General features: G+C 36.7%; 1 protein-coding gene across 5 annotated transcripts in view; it reads left to right on the top strand.

Moving 5' to 3' along the window:
* Positions 1–25,190, top strand: part of ZFAND3 (zinc finger AN1-type containing 3) — a 147,094-nt gene that overhangs the window by 72,541 nt on the left and 49,363 nt on the right. For all 5 annotated transcript variants that reach the window (XM_052806635.1, XM_052806636.1, XM_052806638.1 and 2 more), the window contains one exon: positions 24,897–25,076. In XM_052806635.1, the coding sequence (XP_052662595.1) occupies positions 24,897–25,076 (180 nt within the window). The remainder of the gene's footprint in view (positions 1–24,896; positions 25,077–25,190) is intronic.

The following is a 25,190-nucleotide window of genomic DNA, read 5'->3' as shown; positions in this document are numbered from 1 at the left end:
AGACTTTGAACTTGTGATTCTGTTACAATATTTGAAGTACACTATAATATTCCAAATATACTTTCTGCAGTCTTGCCTATGCGTGTTCTCTTTTGTTTGCACTGTACCTTGTATGGTAGAACAGCAGCCCTGTCCTGTTTGGGCTGCTGGTTATTACTGCAGCATGAATAGATAAATAATTGGTTTTTTCTTATTTAAGCATGTAGTAAGGTTTTGTGGTGTGTTGGTTTTTTTGTTTGTTTTGTTGTGTTGTGGTTGTGTTTTGCTTGGGTTTTTTTAATCATTGTTGGTAGGTTTTTCTCTTTGTTTCCCAATGCCAGTAGTTGGCATAAGTCAATATACTGGTTTGCTTTTCTGTCAGTAATTGCAATAGGTCTGACAGTGGTTGAGGTTTGCATTTTGAAATGGCCATAATGTGAGAGACAATAATTTCTATTACAGCCACGTTCTGAAGTGTCTGAAGAAAATGTGATATGGTGGCAGTGTTATTACCATGAAAATCTCCTCTTAATTCAAGCAAGTCTGTGACATGCTTTATCCAGGGAGCTTACAGATCTGTACAAAAGCATTTGCTTTGCAAGCAGAGGCAGTGGTTTGTGCACTGAAGCAACAAGGCTAAATAAAATGACTTGTGAAATTAAAGACTGCCATCTCCTTGAAGAAATGCATCTTCTCATTTTCCCTCTCCCAACCTTTACGCGGTCTTACATTGTCCAGATTGCTGTGGGTCTCTTTGTTAAATGAGCTTTGTATCTCAGTTAATTTTCTGTCAGTATCACTTTAGGCTGACGACTGTGGGTGTTTGTGTATCCATTAAGTACACTGCCAGGACATGTCCACCACTGCCACCTCTCCCATTAAATGGCTGTCAGCAGGTTTACAGAGCTGCTTTCTTGCTTTGCATTAATTGCTGCAACTCACTAGATGCAGTGAAAAGCACCTATAAAGAGAGAACACAGAGTTTGCCTTGAAATTTCTAAAGGTAAATAGAAATGCCATGAGCAGTTAAGTCAGATTTCGTATATAGTCATATCAATATGATTAGCAGGAAAGAAGTGTCACTTCTTTTTAAATTTTCTTTTTTCAGCTAACCTTTCTCCTTGAGCTCCCACCCCCATAAGGAAAATACTGCAAATCTAAACAAGTACATGTCAGCAGATTCTTGGATGAGACTGTCTCGTTGAAGTTGTGTATAATCCCATGCTGAGACTTACAATTGGTTCTGAAATGAAAATCTGTTAGATCAAATGTTATCCTAGCTGAGATAAGCATTGTGGGGAAGATTAAGGATTTGTCCATGAAAGTCAGTATATAGTAGGGTTATTGGTATAAGGCTTTCCAAGAGACGTAGTAAAATGGAGGAGTACTGGGTTAATTTGATGGGCTGCAGCTAGTTCACTGCGTATTAATGTGGTGTATTTTTGCAGAATAGGAAATTCTGATTGTAATTCTTAAGACAAAGAATCTTTTTGGGGGTGAAAATTTCTTTGTACTACTTGAAGCAGTAAAAGCAATAATAAATAATTAGAGTAGAGAGGCAGTAATTTTGTACATCCAGGCTTTTATTAAAATATTACTTTGGAAATCTACTGGTGAACATGCATAGAAGGCCAATGCAAGACATGGGAAAACTTAAGTGTATTGACTGGAGGTGTGAAGTTGAATCTAAAGATTTGGTATCTCTGAGAAATTTCTGTGAGGCTTTACTATACTTAGCCTTATGCTCAGTGACTTCAGACTTTTAATTCATTTTTGTTTGAGTTAACTTTCCTGACCATCCTTTGTAGGTGAATTCTGAGAGCAAATTATTGTGATGATGAGTTTGCAAGCTAATTTGACATGACCAGCATGTGGAAAAAGTGGAAAGAAACTTAGTTGAAGTGACTTGTGCAACATCACCCAGAAAGCCAATGTTTGAAAGCAGAACAGCTCTTAAGTGCTTTGATACAAATACGTATCCTCTATGCTGGATGGTGCAGTCTTCTAAAAATGACTGCAATAAAAGTTCCTCTATTCATTCAGCTTTCTCTGTCTTCATACACTCTGCAGGACCATGAATTTTTCACCCAGTGATGTTCTCTTCTGAATCTCTGTTCTTTATACTCCTTGCTGAGTATTATTGAATTGGTCTTTTGAGGGTGGTTCAATGTTGCCTTTCAAGCAGCCAGCTAAGGGTACTATTGAATGATCAGATATTCCCCTCTCCTGCCAAACCTGCTGGGGGTAAGCTTTCTACTTCCACTGGTCACAGTGTATTGGTGAAATAAGCAATTTTTAATTATGATTAAGATCTTTAATGCCTTCTCTCATAGTAATTTGTGTGTTCTGTGTTTCATCCCTATGCAGTGTTTCTACCCAACATGTCTAGGCTGCATACAAATACAGATATATAAATGTAATCCTGGTGTAGGAATAAAATCAACTTTGTCCCCAGGCATGTTCTATTCTTAATAGTTTCTAGGCGTCTTGAAGATAGCAGTATAAAACCATGTTCATAATCTGACTTAAATATTTTGAGTTCCTTTCTGCTCTTTAGTAATCATTGCATTGTTGCTCATAAAAAGTTTTGATGAATATTCACACAGTTGCCCTCACTGTGTTGTAAGATGCACTTAATTTCCGGAGTCATTGTCACTTTCATAGAGAAAAAGAAAAAAACACTCCTACCTTTTACATATATAATTGCTTCTAAAAAAATCTGGTGTCTCCTTTTTCCATCTATTCCTCCTATTCTAGTGGGACTTGCTCTCTTAACAGAAAATAAGTACTGCCTCTTGGGTTTTCTGTAGTTTTTCATAATTATTCTCGGTGCTTTTACCCATTAAACATGGCTGGTGATTGGTTTCTAGCCTCTGAGGAAGCTCCTAGTTTAATGGGTGAAACATGGTAGGTAATGAAGAAAAATGTTTTGCTGCATGCACTGGTTTAGAGAAATGAATCTTATGAATGTTATGTACTTAGATTTTGATAACAGCAAAAGAGGTCCACTCAAGTTTCTAAATTTTGTTGGACATCTTAAAAATTCTGTTGTGCTCTACTCCCATATGATTTAAAAAAACCAAACACACACACACAAAAAAACCTTTAAAAAATGCTAACATCCAACTTTCCCATTTTCTGCTTCAAATTTTCCTGTAAATTGATACTGTATAAACTTTCATGGTTTATATTGCCTCTCAAAATCTTTGGGGTAGCTACTACTCCATCTTGTCCAGCATTACTTAGAACTAAGTCAGCTTTAAGGCACATTTGTATGACGTTTTATTTTATACAGGCTTCTTTACCACGTGTCACTGTATCCTTTGAGCATTTTCCAGCAGTGCTGAAAAAATATGCTATTTTCATGCTGGCAATTCCCTTGTCCTTTTGCCTGGGGTAAAATCATGTGCAGGTAATGTAAGTGGCTTTTGTTTGAAAGGTTTTGGGAAAGGGATGGGACTGAGCAGGTGAAAGGGTATATATGTACGTTGCATGTTAGAAGGGATAAAAAACATACTTTGTGTATGTAGCGGAATGAAGTGAGCTGATAGTGGTTCATTGTTCCTGAGGGAGTTCATTGCAGATTTTGGTGAATATTTTTCTTCTCCATTTCACCTATCTCATTTTTACTATAAAAAAGTATTCTGTTACTCCAGGGATCTGTCAGCTGCAATGTTAGTGCTGTCTCTAGTGGAACACCTTTAGAGCTCTGCATTTTGAATATGATCCCAACAGTTTTGGAAGCTATATGAAGAATAAAGATCAATTTAATCCCACAACACCCTCTGGTTTTTGAGCAAATGTGTCTATATGTATCCACAACTGTGTTTCAGTGTATGCATAGAAAATGTACACACAGTCAAAACCAGGACTGTTTTCTACTGAGATGGGAAAAAGCCTTCTAGCCAGTAGATGACAACACCCATAGTAACTGTTTTTTCCTGTTGATGAAGTCCCTTGGAGGTGAGAGCAGAGCTCTTTTAGGTGCAATCAAATTGTCCATTAGGAATAGAAAAGTCAACATTTTCAAAAGTGACTTTTAGATTTCTTTACATTAAAGATGGTAGGACACAGGTTTGCTAGGGCTGCTAGGTTTGTAGTCATTTAGGGTCTTTTTTTTTTTTTTTTTTCTTTTAATGTGGAGATATATAGATAGATACATAGATATGTGCACTCACTAATTAAGGTATTATCTAGGCACCTAAGTCTATAAAGTGATGTTAAACTCAGTGTAATAGAAGAAAGAAATGCAAATAGGAAAAGAAGAATCCAAAGATGTGGGATTAGTTTGGAATTTCCCACAAATGACTTTACTACACTGAACAAAATTATTTAATTTTTCTACTTATGTCTCATTTGTAAAATGTGTATCATGAGGAATCAGTGCCACTTAAATATCTGAGAGAGGAATTCAGGTCCGAGTACCATGTAAACAAAAATAAAGTGGTCCTTGCACTAAACAGTATACCATCTCAACAAGCAGGAAAAAATAGGTTTAATATTTTCCTGTATTTCAAACCTGTACTCCTGGCCCTGAATATATATCAACTGAAGGTTGATATATATTCAGCTATGTGGAGAGATTACATCATATGTTCAGAATGTCATTGGGGCTTCAGGAAAATTTTGAACTCCGGAAGCTTTAAGCAGGAGGGGTTAAGACTTTAACGCTTATATAGCAATAACAAACCATCAAATTACAAATATGTTAATCAAAGATCTTTGAGACTTTAGCACTGGGAAGCAAGATACTTCACGAGTGCAAGGACTTGTTCCATAGTTGAAAGGTACTAATTCGAGTTAAACCTGTCTTTGTTTAGATGCTTGTAACTGAAATCTGATGAATGTTTAACTGATGTCTGACACAGATCCATGTATTTACTGATTGTAGCTTGGAAATTGATGGTCAGATCTTAAAGCAAAGTATTGACTCCAAATGTCAGACATGTTCAGTAACTTGTCAGTTCTGAGGATTTTATCAGTCTAATCACCATACTTGCATGTCTTCCAAATTGCTTTTCCTCCCCTTTCCTCCTTTTTCATCAGACCATAACTCACCAAGTGCTGTGAACATGTTATGGCTATGTTAAATGTAAATGTCAGAAGATGTTCTGGATAGTTAAGTTGCTCTCAAATTCCAAAAATCTGCAAGTAAACAGTGTAAGTCATGAAACCATGAGTGGCAACCAAGAAGTTACTTTGTTCTTTTGAGTCTGGTGCAATGAAGAGGGGAAAAAAACCCCTCACTTTGGAAGCATGTTTTTCCTCAACATCTTACAGTGTCATTGCAGAGTTCTTTGCCACGCGATAGCTTCTAAAGCACGTTTTTTGTATACAGAAACACTTTGAAAGCACATTTTTTTAATCTTTATAATTAAGTATATAAAATATCAATGAACGTACAAAAGATTAAAATCCCAGTGGAATCCTGTAGCTAGCTCAATTTATGCAATATTGGGTGGAGCCACAGAAAATCAAAATAAAGTTTTGAAGAAGAAACATTCTTCACAGCTGGCTGCCTTTGTAGGTGTAAAACATTAATATTTATACAAAAGACTGCTCTTCTCACTGGAGACTATACAACCAATATGGATACTGGAGTGGAAAGGTTCGTAATCAGTAAAAGTAAGATGTCATGAAGTCAGCAAAAACAATTCAAGCAGTAGAAGTTTCTGAAGCCAAATGTGAGTAGCCACTCTTTTGCACTTCTTCATTGCTCTGGCTTCTTTTCGCATCTCTGAGAAAATTCAAGTTTTGCATTTGAGTATGGACTTGGATTTTAAAAAGGGCAGAGTAGCATCTCTTGTAATTCTAGCTCATGTGTTTACTTGGAATATGGTTTGACAGTATACTGTGTGTCACAGACTCTGATAACTGCCCGTCATGGTACTGGATTAAAATTACTTGATTTTTTTGTTTGTTTGTTTTTGTAACTTTTTTTTGTCTTGTCTTTTAATACATGTTGATTAGAAGAAGCAATGTTATGCTGGCTAGAGAAGCCAGTAATTGTTACCTTCTTGCTCAGTAAAGCCCTAATTAAGGTGAATGAGCATGGAAAATGGATACTGAAATACAGTAGATAAAGGTAATACTGTGCCACAAGAGAAAAGCTTTCTTCATTGTGACCAAATTCTGGCATATTTAAAATAGTAAGAGGATTAAATGGGTGAATTAAATAGTTTTGCTCTCATGCACCATTTACATTTGAAAAGGAGGACTATGGTAAAGTTTAGACAAGGAGATGTGTCCCAGCCTGCTCAAAGTCTCTGCAGGGACAACAGAGATGAGAATGGACCTACTGGATTTCCTCACAAAAGTTGTGCTTGTTAGATGATTTTTAGGAGAGCAGCAGAAATGCACAAACATAATTAAATTTCAGATACACTTATTGATACGTTTTGCTGTAAAACGAACTAACCAAACTAAATGGCTTCTTTGAATAGTTGAGTGAGTGCATGGTGTATATATATACTTCTCTAATAATTTTGAATCTTAATTAACCTAGGACTATTTAGTGCTTTCTTAAAGATGACAAATGATTATTTTTTTTAAATAAAAGCAGTGTATGAATTGCATGCCGTTATTGCAGTGTCTCATTCTGAGGCCCATCCTGATTTTTATTTTCTGATAAAATTACCTTCAGGTGCATGATACCTAAGGAGCATCTTTTCTCTCTTGGTATAGCTAATTGCTCTCTATTTATTCTCTTTTCTCTCATTATATTTAGTTGTTGAATGGAATTTTAAATAAATATAATATTTAGGTTGCACTTACAGTTTTAGTTGGAAAAAATACTTGAAGTTTTTATCATATGGCTGCTTTTCCATTTGCATCTACAGATTTCTAGTAGATGAATAATTGAATTATGGAGTAATCTGGTGGGTTTTTTAAAGAAACTGCATGAGGTATTTGTACATACTTTGGACATTTTCGAGAAATAGCAACTGTTCTTAAGTGGATACGTTATGTATTCTAGTTATTCTAGAATCCAATACTACTTTTCTGTTGTGACTTTTAGTTCTTCAGCTTAGATAGTATTTCTAAAAATCTGTTGTTTGCAGCTGAATACAGAATAGATGTTGTCTTTTGCTAAACAAGGCATGTAACCTGTGTTTAAAAATTTCAGAAATTCCCGGTTGTGGACTTCCTACTTCTGACTCCTTCTGGAAAACTGAGCAAGTGTAGGTCCCGAGGAACTTCTAGGCATCAATGATAGGTCCGTGACATAACCCGCTATAGACAATTCTTTTCTCTTCTTGTGAAAAATTGTGATGTAAAAGTAACTTGTAACTTTGTCAGTAAGACAAAAATCTGTAAAGTAGTTGTAGCTTGGCAGTTTTGCATCAGTTTCATTTGAACTTCAATTAGACAGTCATTTTGTATTAACGTAGAGAGCTGTGCTTCCGACTTCTATTTTTAAAAGCAGATGTTTTTGAAGATATTTTAGTACTAATCAGGCATCCAGGTGGAAAGCTACAGCTTTCTGTTCTTCACCACATGAGATTTGATGTAAGCCGTTCAGTCTGCTGTCATTGAACAGGTAATGAAGATAATAGAAACTCTACTTTCTCAGCATCAGAATAGCAGGCTAAGATTTGTTTCCTTAAAGAAACTATGAAAATTAGTTCAGAATAGCAGAGGTATAGCTCCATACCTTTACCGAACTTCCAGATCTTCCTAAACATGATACTGTCAGCATGCTCTGCTTTTGACAGGATTCAGGTGCATTGGGACTGCTTTGCATTTGCCTAGTGTTAGTGTGTTTTGCTAACACAGCATGTTAAGAATAAAGTTGCTCTTACTCACTTCTAGCCTTGTTTTTTTTCCTTGTGCTTGATAGCAGAAGTGAGAGAATGACTAAAGAAAAAGAAAGTATAATTATGCTCAAGTGAGAAAACAATACAGATATGACCAACAAAAGTCTTAACTTCCTTTTGGTAGAATATCTTTAAGATATCATTCGCTTGGGGTTATTATCAAAAAGGAGGAAAAAAAAAAAAGTTGCTGGAAGAGTCCATCAGTGTAAGATCTGATACTGGCTCCCTAAAAATAAGTGATGAAAAGAAGACATCTATTGCTAAGATAAAATACCTTTTACAGCACTGAAAGAAATCAGGCAGGCAGGTAATGCAGAAAGTCATAAAGTCCTGAGTCCTGAATGTAGAAGCCGGTGACACATCATTCATGGACATGTAGAACTACCACTCTCCACTGACCAGTGCGTGTCTCAGTCTTCAACATGAATTAAACAGAAAGCTTGACAATCTAGCATTGCAATGAATTTGACAGACAAGCCTGTTCGTAGCAGGTTTTGTGACTGTAATGTTTTTTAAAAAATCGTTACTTGTCTGCTACTTAATTTTGATGTGAAAACTAGTCTGAAAATTCTTAAGAGTAGTGCCATGTCTTCAACATGAAGGACTACTGCAGATTTTTAGACTGATGCAGTTATTCTCATGGCATCGCAGATCGATATCATTGTGCAGTTTTCTGGTAAACCAAGTTTGATGGGAAATACAGACTGTGTGAATCACCTTCAAACTGATGAGAGAACACAAGTTTCATGTTTCTAAAACTACATTTTTGAGGGAGTATGGAGAAGGGAAGAGATTTCAGGTTTGATGAGCAAGAATAAGAGAAAGAAGCTCTAGAACCAGGAAGTGGTAATTTTTCCATACATTGTGATGAGCTACTTCAGGGTCTTCTGGAAAAGGAGCGAAGAATTCAGGGACTGAAAAGCTCTTGATGTCAGCTGTGGCATTACTTTATTTGAATTTATGCTAGTCACTTTGCTGTTTGCAAAACAACAGGCTACTTAGGTATTGTATAAAGTTTATAAAGATGTTAAGTGCTGTTTCTTTCAGAAGGACCGGGTGAGCTCTTTTTCAGAAATAATTTTAAAAAACAGGTTTTGTTTGTCTAGAAGGGTCAGTATGATTAAGCAAGATATAAATGGCAAATCTTACAATCTGCAAGCAAAATGGCTAATATCAGAATATTCATATTAATTGATTTGTGGCATTGAGTTCTTCCCAGTATACTCCTAACTATATTCTTTCTTTGCTGATTTCTGTTCTGCTTTCCTCAGCTCCATTCTCTTTACAGTGTCGCTTGCTCTCTTTGAACGGTTTCCTGTGCACAAGTGAGCAATTCCTAAATAATTCCTGAAATTGAATAAAAGAATGTCTGTACAGGGCCAGCCAAGGCTATGACTAGCAAGAACCATGTCACCAATAGAGGCCAAGGGTGCGAGACTATAAGAAAACAGGGCAAACCGTTCTCAAAACTTCTAAAAATACTCACCAAAAAAAACCTTCCTAAATTTGAAATGAATCTAGGCTTCCTGACTTTGTCATGCATCTCCAGCATGAAATTGGGCAAGGGGCTTAATTTTCTTCATACACAGCTTTTCCCTATCTCTAAAGGCAGTTGGATACCCTTACAAAATGGTTATGAAAATGTAGCTAACAGCATTGAAAGCGTATTTGCAAATACTGAAAAGATCACTCAACAATAAACACAAAATTTACCTTCAGACATATAACATGGGACATTTTTCACTCTAAATGGTGTACAGTTCAATATAAAGCAGCTTGAAGTAATCCCTCTGATCGTGTTACAGAAGCTTGGATTTTATGTCACCTCTGCTACCATGGTTTCTTTTGGGGCACTGATTTATTTGTCTGTTTTTTCAAAAATTATTTTCTGCAAATTTAAATCTACTATTTCAAGCAGCATCACAACCAGAACTTGGCTTGGTGGTAATTTAATAAAGCAGAATTTGACTCAGGACAGACTAGGCAAAGCAGAAGTAGCACAGCTGTTAGTGTAAATGTCTGCAAAATATAAAAATGAATTTTCTTCCTAAAATTAAACATGAGGCATTGAAAACTTGTAATTGAAAGTTGAGCTTCTGTAACCTCACTGTTTATCCCAGATGTAGCTGACATGTTCTAATATAGCCTGGGGAACTCGGAAATGAAGGAATAACCAGGAAGCCAGGCTGGTGTTACAGTCAAGATTGAATTATGTTCTCAACTGGGAGCTGGAGGAGATTGTAGATTGAAGTTCCAGAGTGTGTTGCAGAGGTCAGAAATTAATTAGCAAGGGGAGTATGTTGATGGAATTGAATACATGGGTTTCATATCAGAGTGTTTGTAGTGCTAATGTGGTTTTAGTCATTGCTCATTTTGGCAGGAAGAAGATAGGGCATAACCGGGAACATTCTTGGGTCTTTGTAAAATCAAGTGCAGGAGACTTGCCAAAGACTTGCCTTTATGAAACAAGATTTAAGATTAAAATTTTCAATTTTAACTGGATTTGAGCTCCTGTAGAATATCAGTGCAATTAACATGCAAGTCTACAAATTAATTTCTTAGTTAAAATCTTGGAGAAAACATGCATCAACTTGGAATTTAGTTCTAGGACAAAAAAACCCTCAAACATTAGGCTGTGGATTGATGTAATCATCTGAAATACCTTCATTTTACTCCTGTTTGCAGTTGAGCTGCCACTCTTATTTGCCAGGAATCTTAATGTATTAATGTTTACAGAAACATTGGATAAGTAAGTGAAAGAGAAATGTTCCTTAAAGTTGACTTTTAGAATATCTAGTACAGCCCATTTTTTGTTTAAACAAACACATAAAACGTTGTGTGTGTGTGTGCGCGCGTGTGTGGAAATAGTGTTTCTAGAGATCATCCAAGCCTGCAGCATGAATAAAAGCAGTGGTTCTAGTGTTCCTTTCCCATATAGAAAAAAATTCCTTTTTCTTCCATTTTGGCCTGCACTAAATATATTTCTTTTGTTGAAGTTTATTTTGTATATAGGCATAAAAACTGTCACTCTGGTCCTACTATATGATTATGAAAATAAAATCCATCCTTCAGAAGAACAACTTCTGAAGTTGTTTGCCTCAGATATTTTAATATACAGACAATTAGGCAGCATTAATATGTTACCTTAAAGCATTTTAGGTGAGGAAGAACAGTGGAAAGTCAGCCACAGAGTATTACCTGTTAGATTTACTGTTGCTGTTTCCAAGCAAAACCCATTTAATAGGGAATACTTTACTCCCTTTTTTTTGTTAGATATATTTCTGCTTCTCCAGCAAGATCAGATTTAATATTGGAGAGTGTCTTGATAAAAGCTACCATCTAAAGTTCATATATTGAAGAACTTTCAGACTTCAATTAGAAATAGCCAATGCAATGAATGACAGGTTTCTTCTTCTGGAGATTGGAGTTGGTGTACCCTGTATTTGAAGTGATACACAGAGGAAAACCTGATGCTCTCTCTTTCATCTGTGTTTCTATTTGCTGTTGTTTCAAGTCTTGCAGGTAGGTATTGGCTGTTCAGCTCTGTAGTGTAGGAAGTGTATAACTCTCCGCTTTCAAACACAAGGGGTTTTTTTGTATTCCTTACATGTGCAGAATAGGTGGAATCATTGCAAAGCAAGATGGCTGGGTTGTGGGATATTTTTTGGTTTTTTTCATGCATAACTGCATTGCCCACTGTAGTCTACAGAGAAAGTAAGTATTTCAGTTTATATTGCAGTAGTTTTTCTCTTCATGTTGGCATTCTGAATCTTTTTCCAGAGGTGTCTGCCTCTGTCCACTCGCACTTGCGCACAAATCAAATGCCTGCAGTTAGACATTGTTGGCACCACTCCTTTGTCTTTTAGGAAACTGTACTACTGGTTATTCCCACAAATTCATATGGCAGAATTTACCAAAGATGAAATGACATCAGTCATGCTTCTGCAGTTCTCTCTCTTTTTCTCCTATTTAATTTATGTATCTTTCAAGTTTGGTGATTTGCTGAACCAATTCATGCAAGATAGGAAGGTGCTGCCACTTCACTGTTTTTTTGGGAGGTTGGTTGTTTTTTGTTTGTTTTTTTTTTCCTCCCCACTGAAGAAAGTAGTAGTAGTTTTGGATTTGGGAAAAATACTGTAATGGTCCCTGGTCATATGGAAGATGAGCATTTCTATTGTCTTTGTGTTATGGGTTGGAAAGAGAGGATAAAGGGCAGGGCTTTTGTTGATTGTTTTGAGGTGGAAAAGATGGATTAGTTACCAAGCTGCTTTTGTTAAAATAGAAAATCAAATTTGCTGTAGCAGAAATTAGTCTAAAGTGGATACACATAACAAGAGACTCTTCAAAGTGTCTTTACAGAAAGAAGGAAGCTTGTTCCCTACTGGTGATGATTAAATAGAATTGAAATCAGTGTGCAGGGATGGAAGTTTTTGGGAAATGCAATATAATAGAACACCTCCCTCTGGTGGTACACATTACATAGTTTAATCTGCTGTATAAAGACACTGAACTGGAAACTTCAGGGTGGGGTTTGCCTCCCAGACTGCTCTGAAGAACTAGTAGAACTTTTTTTTAAAGATAATTGATTGGCATATAGACTTTCCTGCCACTCTAGCTCTTTGAGTATGATGGGGGAGGGTTGGGCTGCTTGACCCAGTTTATTCTGAGTTTGTCAGTTAATTACATTTTTCTGCTACCCTCCCCTCTTGCTGCTGGGATTGGTTGCATTTTGCCATTTTTGCTGGGCCATAAGGATAGGCTCTATGGATGTTTGTGCTTTAAGCAGGTAATCAGATCAGCATGTGTGAAGCAGCTAACAGCTTCTAGCGATCATTTGGTTCTTTCTGAAAATTTATTCATCCTTTAGTTTATTCATATTTAGCCATTTGATCTGAATTTTATGTGCCAGTCCTCAGTTAGTTTCCAGAGTAATGCTTGTAGTTACTTGTACTTGAAACACAATTAGCCACCTTAACTGGAGAAAGGTTGTTGTTAACTCTTTATCTTGTAGTTTATTAATGCCAAGAAACACATGATTTCTAAGATTTTCTCTATAAGTTTTTTGGGGGTGGGTTCAGTCCATCAGTCTATAGAACATGAGCCCCTGAAGAGGCTGTATAATTGTTATTTTTAGCTCTGTTTAGGCATAACAAAGAATGCTTGAAAGAATGGTTTCAAACATTTCTTGAAAGCATATTTTAGCTCCTTGCTTTTCATGGTCATTGCACTTCAGAAAGTGTAACAAACTAGCTGAATCTGTGAGAATAACATTTTTCATCCTTGTTTTCCTTTCTGTTTAGTAAGCGTTTTAGGATGACATTTCCTGTTGTTCTTTCAGAGCATAACGAAAACTGCTATTCTTCCCTGCCACCCGCCCCCCCCGCCTCCCGCCACAGGCTGAACACTCAAAAGAGTTTTTGCTTTTTTTGTATGTCATTAATAGAAGAACCTATGAAACCTTGTAAATCTTCTCTAAGGCTCTAGATGAAAAGCGAAAAAGCTGGGGCCTTTCCATGAGTTAGAGTCCTAATTCTATGGCTGTGACACTGTTAAACTCATAGAAACAGAACTTGTAACATAGAGGACTGACCACAGAATGTATTTTTATGGCAGGACCCTGATGTTACCAGCATTTAATTAATGTATTGTTCAAGGTCGACACATCACTGCTTTGATTTAGAGTTTTATGCTTTGCTAGTGAAGACTCCCATTTAAGGGATCTACTATGGCCAATAACAACCATTCCAACTCAGACCTCTGGAAACAGCACTGGTGAAAGGCTAATTTTCACATCTCCAGTAACTTGCAAGTGGTAGCACAAGTCAGATTATATCAAATCACAAATCATGGGTATGAGAAGCAAAAGGGTCATTTTCTTCTCAAGCTTTGTTTATTGCACTTTCCCTTTATTTCCATATTAAGACATAGACAAGAGTGTGTGTTTTAGCCAGTTTCAGCAGTGATCCTCCAGCACTGACAGTCAGAAGGATCACTTCATCACAAGAGATGCTTTAAGTTCACATGTATTTGCTATATAAAAATAGTGAATTGAGGAGGAATGTATTTATCTGTCTTTTCCACTGGGGGGACAGGTATGCATCATTCTGAGGAGAGTAGTTTTTCCATTCCTTTTCCTTATCTACACTTCTTTTAATGTAAAGAAACCAGAGGAGCATCTAAATATTGAAATAGTCAGCATTTCTAAAAAAAAAAAATTAAAAAAACCCATAAGCTTTAGATATGAACTCACTAGATGACTTATTTTTGCAGCCATTATGCACTGGTTTCAAATTTCGAGATGTGCTCCAGCTATTTTCTTTGGGATTTGTTGGCTAATAATGAAAATGTGTGTTGTCATTGACTTGAATTCAACATTTCTACTATATTCTTCTAGAAGACAATTTTAATAAATAGGAATAAAAAAGAAATTGTTTTTATTAACTCAAAACTTCAGCATGTTTTGTTGCACACAGAGAGGCCTAAGTGATGTTTATTTTATGTAGGCAGTTCTTTGATATCTGTGCATATTCATATTTTTGCTCCTAAAAGACTGGTAAAGAAATATATATATTTCAAGTCCGCTGGAAATAAACAAGGGGTGCTTAGGTTGGGGTTGGGTTTCTGAGCCATAGTGTTCCACAGTCAGAATTTAATGTAACACAGTGGTTTGCAGTAACTGCATCTAGTGAGAGTTTGCTGTGTTTGACCTTTTGGATTCATAGATCTAGATCAACTTTCCTTTTCTTGGTCCTTGAACTTCTGCAGTTTTTTGTCAGTAGGTTGAACACTGCTCTTGTGCATTTCTGTGTGATTACAGAATAGGAGGGAGGGGATGGTAAGTGGGAGACTACAGCTACTCCCTTAAGCTCCTGGACTCCTTTGGGAAGTTAGTAAAATGTGGAGATTGAAGCTAAGGCACAGAGATGTCAGATGAGTTCCCAGTGAGCTTTTTCACTTGTGTGTTTGAAACAGGACCTGGGGTTTTTTTTATATATTATTGTAGATTATTGCAGTCAGAAATTGCTCGTATAAACTCCAACCATGGCAAAGTTTTCGCCCCAACACCTGAGGACTGTCAGACTTGGAGTTTCCTCTCCACGCTTTTCTCTAGCTACTGCATATGAAAGGCAGATATTTATTACAAGAAGCAGCATCAGATTCCAGTAAGGCTGAGAACAATGGGAAGAAGCTCACCCCTTATACTTCACCTCGCCATTCATTGCTTTGGTGGTAAAACCTGAATAGCAATAAAATACTTTCCCAGGCACACATTTCAAAGGGTTGAGTTGGCTGTGGGGAAGTGAGGCCAGGAAATAAATAAGAGTGCCTGCTCTCCCTCTCTTCTAGAACAGTCTTTAGCTTTGCCTCTGTGCTGTTCAAAGGAGATTGGGGAAGAGAGTCTGATAAGTGAGTAATTCCGAGGGATGTTTTGAGAGTTTTGGTAATGGTAGTTATTAAGGTGCCTTAACGGGAGATGAGGGAGAGGGAACTGATGAGGGGTTTGTGGGTTAGTAGTAGAAAGGTTTAATTTACTGTAAAGGCCTTTTATCCCTTGTGAAAATCCTGATGATTTATAGTATAGCCAAATATTTGGGAATGCTTGAACTATAAATGTGACTATTATTGACAGAAAATGAGGCAAATGTTCACTTTAATTGGAACCACATAAATTAGACTGGAGGAATTAATTAAAAAATAATAGCATTTTCAAGCATTTTGAAATTGGAGGGTTCTCTCTAGGTATTGGAAAGGGTATGATAAGGTGACTTAAAAGATAGCTCCAGTACAAGAAAAGCTAATTGAAACATTTCTTTTATTAAAACAATATTAGTTCCTACGTGCCTGGTGAATGAAGTGTCCAGAATAAATATGAATGATAATTAAATTCTATTTCTATCAGTTAACAGTCCCATTTTCAAGGTCTCTCGTTTATTACAAAAGCACCTCGAGAAGTTCACTTCATTAGTTTACTTCATATGACTCACTACTATTGCAAAGTGCTTGGTTTATGGGTTTATGGATCAGAGTCTTCTAATCAAAATGAATGTTTGTCCCCCTTTAGGAGCATAAATTTTGATGTATCATCACTGTGAATTTAATTTGAAATGGGACATTTCTTATTAATTTTTTTACTTTCATAAAGGGGTGCTAGTACTAAAAGAATTCTAGAGAAAAAGATACAGACGTTTAGGGCAGTGGTAGAGTTGTGGTTTCTATAGGTTGTGTGCTGGTCTTATTCAATTATAAACTTACACTTTTGAGTATTTTCTAGAATTTTGTCTTGTCTGTTTTTAAATGCTCATGTTACACATTTTCCAAGTCTTCTTTTAGAATAAATTCTGTAGATCACAGCTGCTTAGATGTTTTCACCAGGTACTTTTTTTTTAAACTCTCCTATATTTAATTGTTATATCTCCACTGTTGTATTACCCTCAGATCATGTTAAATGATTGTTCCTCTTAAATGCCAAATGGATCCTTCAAGTAGCTGCAGCCAGTTAGGTTTACAGACTATTCCATAACCTTATATCAGTTTACTTTTCCTGGCTGTTGGGTACTGGAGTTTCTTTTTTTTGTTTCTTGCTAGAGTTGATCAAATTATTGTCATTGCAATCCTTTGCAGTGGCAGCATGTAAGAATCCATGGCAAGCTGCCACTTGGTTGGTGTTTTACTAGTGGCCCATTTTGGTAGATGTTCTTCCTAATGAATTCCCACTCTACATATCATTGAAAAATAAAATATTTCTTGCAGTCATGATCAAGGTGTGGTCGCTTTGCTTTCCACGCTTTTTGTTTAAAGTTCATGCTTTCCCCTTGGACTGGATTATTACCAATATCCTTTGATACAGATTCAAGAATCCATACTGTCTCAAATTAGTTGGGTAATTGTCCTGGTTTCAGCTGGGATAGAGTTAATTGTCTTCCTAGTAGCTGGTACAGTGCTATGTTTTGAGTTCAGTATGTGAGGAATGTTGATAACACTGATGTTTTCAGTTGTTGCTAAGTAATGTTTAGTCTAAAGTCAAGGATTTTTCAGCTTCTCATGCCCAGCCAGTGAGAAAGCTGGAGAGGCACAAGAAGTTGGCACAGGACACAGCCAGGGCACCTGACCCAAACTGGCCAACAGGGTATTCCGTGCCATGTGATGCCACATCTAGTGTATAAACTGGGGGGGTGGGGGCGGGGGATCGCAGCTCGGGGACTAACTGGGTGTCGATCGGCAGGTGGTGAGCAATTGCACTGCGCATCATTTGTACATTCCAATCCTTTTATTATTGCTGTTGTCATTTTATTAGTGTTGTTATTATCGTTATTAGTTTCTTCTTTTCTGTTTTATTAAACCGTTCTTATCTCAACCCACGAGTTTTACTTCTTTTCCTGATTTTCTCCCCCATCCCACTGGGTGGGGGGGGAGTGAGTGAGCGGCTGCATGGTGCTTAGTTGCTGGCTGGGGTTAAACCACGACAGTAATAAATTGTCTTAATTTCCTAGTTCCACTGTCAGATGCAGGTGCTATAGCTAGCCCCCCCATTGATTTTAGGTTTTACAATGTAATAGTACCTTTGTATAGTACTTTATCACCATGCATGCTCTGTAATGAATTAAAATACGAATGCTAACTGTGGACCTTAGGGATTCTGTAACAGGAAATTTAAAGGGCATTGTTAAAATAGTAGTTTATTCTTCATAGCTTCAGTACTTTGGATCCTGTGATGACAGGCAATAATATTTATTCTTCTTTATGTTGGTGAGTTTTATGGAATAATGAAATTTTAGTTGAAATGATGTAAGCATGCTACTTTAAGTAACAATAGGAAATGTGACACAAGGGTTTTTAAAATTTTATTTACAGGGGGTTTCAGTGACCTTGTTTCTGGTCAGTACTGAAGTAGCTACAGTGAGGAAATTGTTATTATCAGGTGGAACAAGGAGTGTTTGGTCTGTGTGGAAGTCACTCTCAGAGGATACTTTTGTAGATGATAATGAAATTCCTTTTTCATCAATTCAGGATTTCGCAACTACTTTGGAGATGGTGGGATCACGTGCTGTAAAAATGGCAATTTTTTTCCATGGCAGTCATGTAAGGTGTTATAAGCCTGATTAATACAGTTACTGTAGATTCTTCTACTCACTTTTATACAGAACTGCATTTCTCTTCCTTAAAATGATATCTGGATACATATTTATTAATGTCTTGGATCTTAAGCTGAAGGTCATTTATAATAATGTTACGCTTGTTGTCTTGCTAGCCTTTGTTTATTAGTTAATCATGAATTTTCTTGCTAAATAACAGGCAAAATCTGGTAGTCAAATCTGGAGCTTCCTGTGTAGCTTTGGGGGACATTCATTTTATAGAGCCAGGGGAAAGAAGGCCTATTATGGAATGTCACCTTTAAGCAAGGAGTGTCTTTTTTTGAGACAAAAATACTTCAAATGTCATCAGGCTTTCTGAAAAAACAGACAAACAAACAAAAACCCCACCCAACCCAAAACAAAAACCCCCACAAACAAACAAACAAAAAACCCAACAAAACAAACAACCCCAAACCAAAATAAAACCCCTTAAACCAACCAAAAAACTTGATCATGTTAAACTTCCCAGTAATTTTACAAATATGGCAGTCTTACTATATAACTTGATCCTAATTCCTGAATAATAAATACATGTAATTGCAGCTATGTTCTCACTGTCTACCACCCTTGCAGATCCATCTTTTTTATTTTTTGTTTATTTTGCCCTTTTCCTAGTATTTTTTCTACTCATTTGAAAAGAATGAAGTGTATATGAAAAGTTCAGTATATGAAACATGCAAATTACAATATTATTTGAAATTCTTATTAATAATGTGTTGCCATTTTAAAAAGTACAGCAATCATGAAGGATAACTAAGCATAAAGAATTCATTTCAGTTTTTCTTGCTGAAGAAAACCTGAAAAAAATGAAAAAGTTGTATTTATGATTAAAAACCCTAAGAGCTGAATGGCTTTCCTGTATCACATGTGCTCACAATTCTACATGAAGTTCAGTTGTATGGAAAATCATCTTTCTAATATTTTTGCTGGTTTGTCAATTTTCCCTGTACTTTGGGCCTAACTGTGAAAACAATGAGCTCTGGTGATAGCTCATACAAGAATATACTGCGATATTTATTTCGTACTCTCCAGTCTAATTTTCAATTTATCCACCTATTGTTGCTATTGTTATTGTGGATGTATTAAGAAATACCTTTTTATATATGTGTATATATTATATATTGTATATATATTTATAAATATAATTTTGTACAGTACTTACCTCTGATTCTGTTTTATGACTTTGGTGGTTGTCTTCTAATCCAAACGCTTGTGCAAATTCTACGGTGCATTCCCCTAAGGGCGGGATATCTGTGTTAATTGTGCAAGTGGGCTAGTGCATCTTTCTGTCTGTGTGTTACTTAAAAAGAAAAAAACTTCTTCTTCTCTTCCCAAGTAGAGTTTTATTGCCAGTCCATTACTGGAGCTTTAGATTGCATTGAGATATTTACTTAAAGGAAAGGTTTTATCCATTTCACACTGATTTATTATGCAAAAGGTAGTTATATATGAATGACACTTGAAATGCCTTCAGTAAGCTATGAACCAGAAAAGTCCAGTGAAGAGTTGTCAGTAAATAAGTAAATAAATCTTTAGGACTTGCAGTACTATTCCACGGCCATATATGAACAGTTTTTCCAGGCATGTGAAGAAAAAAAAAATGAAATTATGCAACAACTTAAAGTAAACATTTCACTGTAGCAGTTTCAATGTCATAATATTTGTGTTACTTCCCATAGAGTACTTTTGAAATGCAATTTCTTTTAAGCGTGAAACTGTTTTCTGATTAGTCTAGAGTAAGGTAACAGTCTATTGTGTACCTTGGGATACTAATGGACTAGTAGACATTTGATGTGACACTAACACATTAATTTATGCTTTGTAAAAGAACAAGATGCTCTGCTAATAAAAATTGTGCAGACTGCACATGTAATGCAGTGTAAGAAGCAAACACTCTCCAAATAATTTTTTTCTAGTTCACACTGCTAAGTTATGGGAGCTGTAGGACTGAAGAATAAAGAAGGGGTGTAATATTGCCTATCAACGAAAATAATTACTTTAAAGACTCTAATTTTCTCCTCTTAGCATGCTGTTTACTCTGATGCTTCTTGCAACATCCATAGTTTATTTGAATGAACCCATTTCTTATTAATGAAAACATCAGTTATAGACCAGGGAATAGGAAGTGTTTGTAACCTTGACCCTTAAAATAAGCCAAAAGGAGAGCAGACCCTTTGGGAGTTTCATAAATATTATGATTTCTTATACCATAGCATGAGTGCAAATGAGAAAAAGCCCTGGCTTAGTATTAAGTCATTTCATGTAATATTTTGACATGCCTGTCTTTTTCAGAATAAAATGCTTTATGACACGCTGATGTTGCTTGTATTTGCCTTTACCTCAAGTTTCAACTGATTGTAATCACAGAAGTTACTTACCAGAAGCTGAAATTTACAGACCCCTTACAGTTAAGCAAAAGCTGAGGACTCAATATTTCCTTAGGTATTTTGTTGGATGTTGGTGGCTAAGGTAAACTAAATACTGGAATTGGGACTGTCTGATTTTTTTTGTGTCACAGAATCGAGAGTATTTTAGGTGATGGAAGAAGCTGGATGTTCTAAATATTTGTTAGTTTGATCTTGAGGTAATGGGTGAAATGAACATATTGGGAAGACGGTCTTTTTCTGGTTGCTCACCCTAACCTGGTAACAGTAACTGGACAAATGTATGAGGGAGTTTTAGTACGGTGCAGAAGATGTGATTTTGTGTTGCAGCTCTGGTTTTATGGGTTAGAATCAGAAGCTATAAAGGTAATGGCTTTCATTATCAATGTTATTTTATGAGTACAAATGGACAAAAGATTGTCTTACAAAAGAGCTTGTCTTCTGATGTCTGGAAACAAATCTGGTTTCTTGCCTTTCTTTTAGTCTAAACTATTTGAATTCATTGTATATATAGAATATGAAATGTTTGTATCATGTCTATATATGCACGTGGTCATTGTGTTGTTCACAAATAAATCCTAAGTAACAAAACAAAAAATAACACTCTTACTATTAACATCTAGAGCCCTGCCTGAGAATTTCTGCTCCTGCTCAGCTAGTTGAGATGCTGGGTGCAACCCTTAAACTCAACAAAGCAAAAGGATTTTGGAACTAGAAGACCAACAGAGATACTGCTTACTACTAGCAGCTTCTCCACCATGCAGTAATAGTTTATTGGATGTATTTCATTCATTTTATTGATAGATCTTTTCTTCTGTTATTCCCCCATGCAGGAAATGGCTAATTTTCACATCTTACTTTGGTTCTGGCTCCATCTTGTAACTAACACCAGCATATCTTGCACTTTAAAAAAAACAAAACAACTACCGCAACAACCAAAAAAAACCCCAAACCTGAAGGCAGTGGAGAAAAGGAGACAATGTTGAGAAGAAAAAGAAAACATATTTTCTGACAAAGGAGAAAGCTTGTTTCCACTAAACCTGTGTACCGGTTGAAGTTTCTGCAAAAAGTTACATTTCATTAACTAGGAAAGGGGAATGTGAATTTGATGGATATTTTTTTTTTTTTTTTGGTCAGTCATTGTGCATTTTGCTAGTACAATGCACAGATTTTGCTAGCATAGTGAAAGTGTCAGTAAAAATGAATGAAAAAATTAATTTAAATGTGTTTTGCATGCATCCCTAGTTAAATAGAAACTTCTGGAAATTATGATTAATGTCTTGCCAGTTCTTGGTCTGTTTTTTCCTTGTTGAGACTATTAGGAGAGGTCATTGTTCAATCAACAGAATTACATTCTGATTTTAATCAGAATAAAGCCTCCCCTTCAAAACTTGCCAGGGTCTTGCATGTATTGTTGGGGTTTTTTTGTTCTATTTGTGAAGTGGTTAAGGCTTAATTGGATTTATTAAGACACAGCTCTCCTGTAACTGTTACCAGCTTTTATTGTGCTTGGGGGGAGATCAAGATGATCTGCAAGTTATTTGTGTTGACGAGAGTCCTGGTTAACAGAAGCCAAATGCCATCCACTAATACACAAAGAAATATAATACAGCTCATCCAGTATGTCATTAGATATGTATTTGTACCAGGTAAATACTGGACCACAAATCAGAAAGCAGTATTTCAGAAATCTGTTGATAATTTTAGTCAAACTTATTATATAAACTATGTTAACAAATAGGTCCTATATTGCTGTTGACACCACATTACTAATGCAACTCTTAATAATTGGCTGTAGTGTAAGTAGTACAACTTCAGTTACAGTTAGTATGTCTCGGGCACTTGAGATTAGCAGTCTCAATACTTTCCTCAAGTACTCTCATCTGCAGTGAAAAAGTGGTTAAAAACGAGGGATGGGAGATATTCTTAGGTTCCACACGACTGAGCAGGCTAAGACTTTTTTTGAAAGTTAATTGATTTGCAGGCTGAGTAAAATTTAGTTCTGAACACGAGGTCCTGGATTCATGAAGGCAAAGAGCATTTAAGTGCCATGGTGGATTTTACTGCTGTGTGACAGCTCTGAACTGTTTCACTAGTAAGCTTGTTGGGAAATGCTGTCACTGAATGACCATTTTTGACAGCCTTTTATGCTCTCCTTGAGGTTGGAGAATTTATCAATAGGTTGCAAAAGTGAATAGTTTTTCAGGAGAAAAAAAAAAAAAAAAACCAACCAAAAAACCACCTTGGTCAATGTGCTCTTAAACTTGCAGCTTTGGGAGACACAGTGTAGCACTTGTACTTACCATACTATCATTAAAGAACTGTAACTTTTATTATATAGACCATTTTGTAAAAATGTGTTATGTTTCTCTATAAATGCCTTTTTGAGCTAGTGCAGCCTGAGTAAAGTATTTGGAGCTATCTAGAAAACAAACAAACAAACAAAACCCCAAAACCCACTGTCTGAGAATTTTTAACTTGCTGAATTTTAATATATTTCGTAGTATCTGTAGCTGTTCTGTAACTCTACACTTTCTTTTTTAATGCATTTTATAGATTGCTCACGGTGTATAATATTGAGCGTAACCATTATTTTTGCTCTGCTCCTTGAAGATGGAGTTGCTCCCACTTCTGACACATGCACACAACGCAGCTTTACTTTTGTGTACTGCCTTGGATGCAATCTCGTGTAAAATGCTTACAATCTTTGTAGCCACCTTGTATTTGCAGGCAACATGTGAGATTTTCCTTTATTTTCTGTACTGGTTATTTATAGACCGGTGGTTCCCAAAACATCTCCAGCTGTGAGCTCCCCTTCTGTCAAGACTGTGGCTTCAGTAGAGGCATGAAGAGTTGGGTATCTTCTGGGGCGGTGGCTCAAGTTCTAACTGCTGCAGCTGTCTGATTGTGGCTTGTGCAGAATCCAAGTGCCTGAAGCTTTCTTGATTGCACAAACACACTAATAATATCTAGGAGCCCAACTTGGGTGAAACTTCGTTGATAACTAGTGAAGCCTGAGTAAGACATCACCCTGGGTCCAGTAACTCATCCCTGACAAAAAGCATCCCACCAGTTTTTCAGAGCTGTGTTGTGAAGGTGGATGATTTCCTGTCTGCCACCTCCTTCCTCCTGCTCCTTGGCTTTGAGCTTGTTCCTCTCCAAGCTGGACTTCTGGGTGACTATTCCACAGCAGAAGTTACAGCTTAATTTCTCTGGCAAATCACTTAAATCCTAAATCAGCATTTAGGGACTGTTTGACTGTAGTGCTTCCCAATCCCAGTGACTCATGTTGGCAACCTGTGTTTCTAACACATCATCCGCACACATTTGTGGACTGCTCTGTTTTCCTCTGTGTCATGACATAGTAATGAGCAACCAAATACTGATTTATGTATGTGTTTGCATAATGAATAAATTCTGCCTTTGTATGTCATTTAAAAAAAAAAAAAAAGTATTTAGGAATACCAGCAGGTGATGCACTTCATCTTCAACTGCCTCTTTAAAAGGAAGAGGAGCCTTTGCACTGTGAGAATAACTGGATGTTAAGCAAACCAAAATCCACTTGGCTGGGAGGGGTGTTTCTGGGGGGCATCCAGTGGCAGAGCTGTGCCAGACTGAAATCCAGTAGTGTAGCTGGTAGGAACTGAGGCTAATGCTGTAATCAATTGGGTACCAAGACTGTGGGTTTGGGAAAAAGCCCTCAAGTGAGGATTTGCACTTAAAAAGGAAAAGAGTATTTCCCTTCAAACCTGAATCTGCTTTGGAGGCAAGGTCAGCCTGAGGATGGCATCTATCAAAGACACAAAATTTGGACTACGGGGGCAGTTTGGAGACGTAGTGTGACTTGGCAACTTGCTGACCAAAAAGAAAAAAAAGGAAAACTTTGAAGCCAAATCATTTGTACGTAGCTGTAATGTACTGCAGTGATTTACTTCCCATATCTAACTCTATGGTCATGGATCAATGAGAAACTTCTAATACCAGTGTTGGAGTAAGTGAAGGAGAGAGGAAGGAGGAAACATGCACACACATCAAACAAGTGATACAAAGGCAATTCCTCACCAGCTCCCCCATGCTAACCTGGAACCCTAGCTGTCTACACTGGCTTCACCAAAACTGTTGCTGGTGGGATTTTATATAACAGCAGTGAGAAGTATTGTTTTTAGAGAAGTGTATCATTTCCTTATACTTGCATTACATGCCTTAGTCCTTCCCTCATCCGATGTTTGCTCCTTTATGCTTTCGTACATGCTTTGTGTGAACTATTTTTAAAATGATGCCATGTGCTGTATACTGATATATGCAGTGGTAAGCTTTGGATGCTCTTGAATGGCTGGGGAAACAAGAACTTTGTGTAGTTCTGAAAACGTTTGTTGTTCTTCAACAACCAATAACTTTTAAGATATTTTAAATGTAAAGGAAAAACTTGAAGGCTACTCTGTGTTGTATGACATATACAAATGATCAGAGTGATGATACCTCTGGCAGTGTTTTGGGGTTATTTTTGTTATGCTGTTTATTGTGTAAAATTGGATAATTAGATTGAGCAAGTGGGATGACGTACGAAATCTTGGTTTTGACAGATTTCCAGAAGAAGCAGCCAGACGATGACTCTACTCCCAGCACAAGCAACAGCCAGTCAGATTTGTTCTCTGGAGAAACGAACAGTGACAACAGCAATACCTCTCTAACCATGCAGGCCGCTAACTCCAACCAGCAACTTTTGACAGAACTGAATGTAACTTCACCGAGCAAAGAGGAATGTAAGTGCACGAGTCCTAAGTGACAGCAAAGGAGGCATAAACATCTTGCTTCATTCTCAGGCTTATGTTTCACTGACTTCCTTTGGAAGTAAATGGCCTGTCTTCTGGGGCAAA

Source organism: Harpia harpyja, chromosome 13 (assembly GCF_026419915.1).
Source record: "Harpia harpyja isolate bHarHar1 chromosome 13, bHarHar1 primary haplotype, whole genome shotgun sequence".
In the NCBI taxonomy this organism is placed as follows: Eukaryota; Metazoa; Chordata; class Aves; order Accipitriformes; family Accipitridae; genus Harpia; species Harpia harpyja.
The sequence above is the reverse complement of the archived record's forward strand: the minus strand, read 5'-3'. Positions and strand labels throughout refer to the sequence as shown.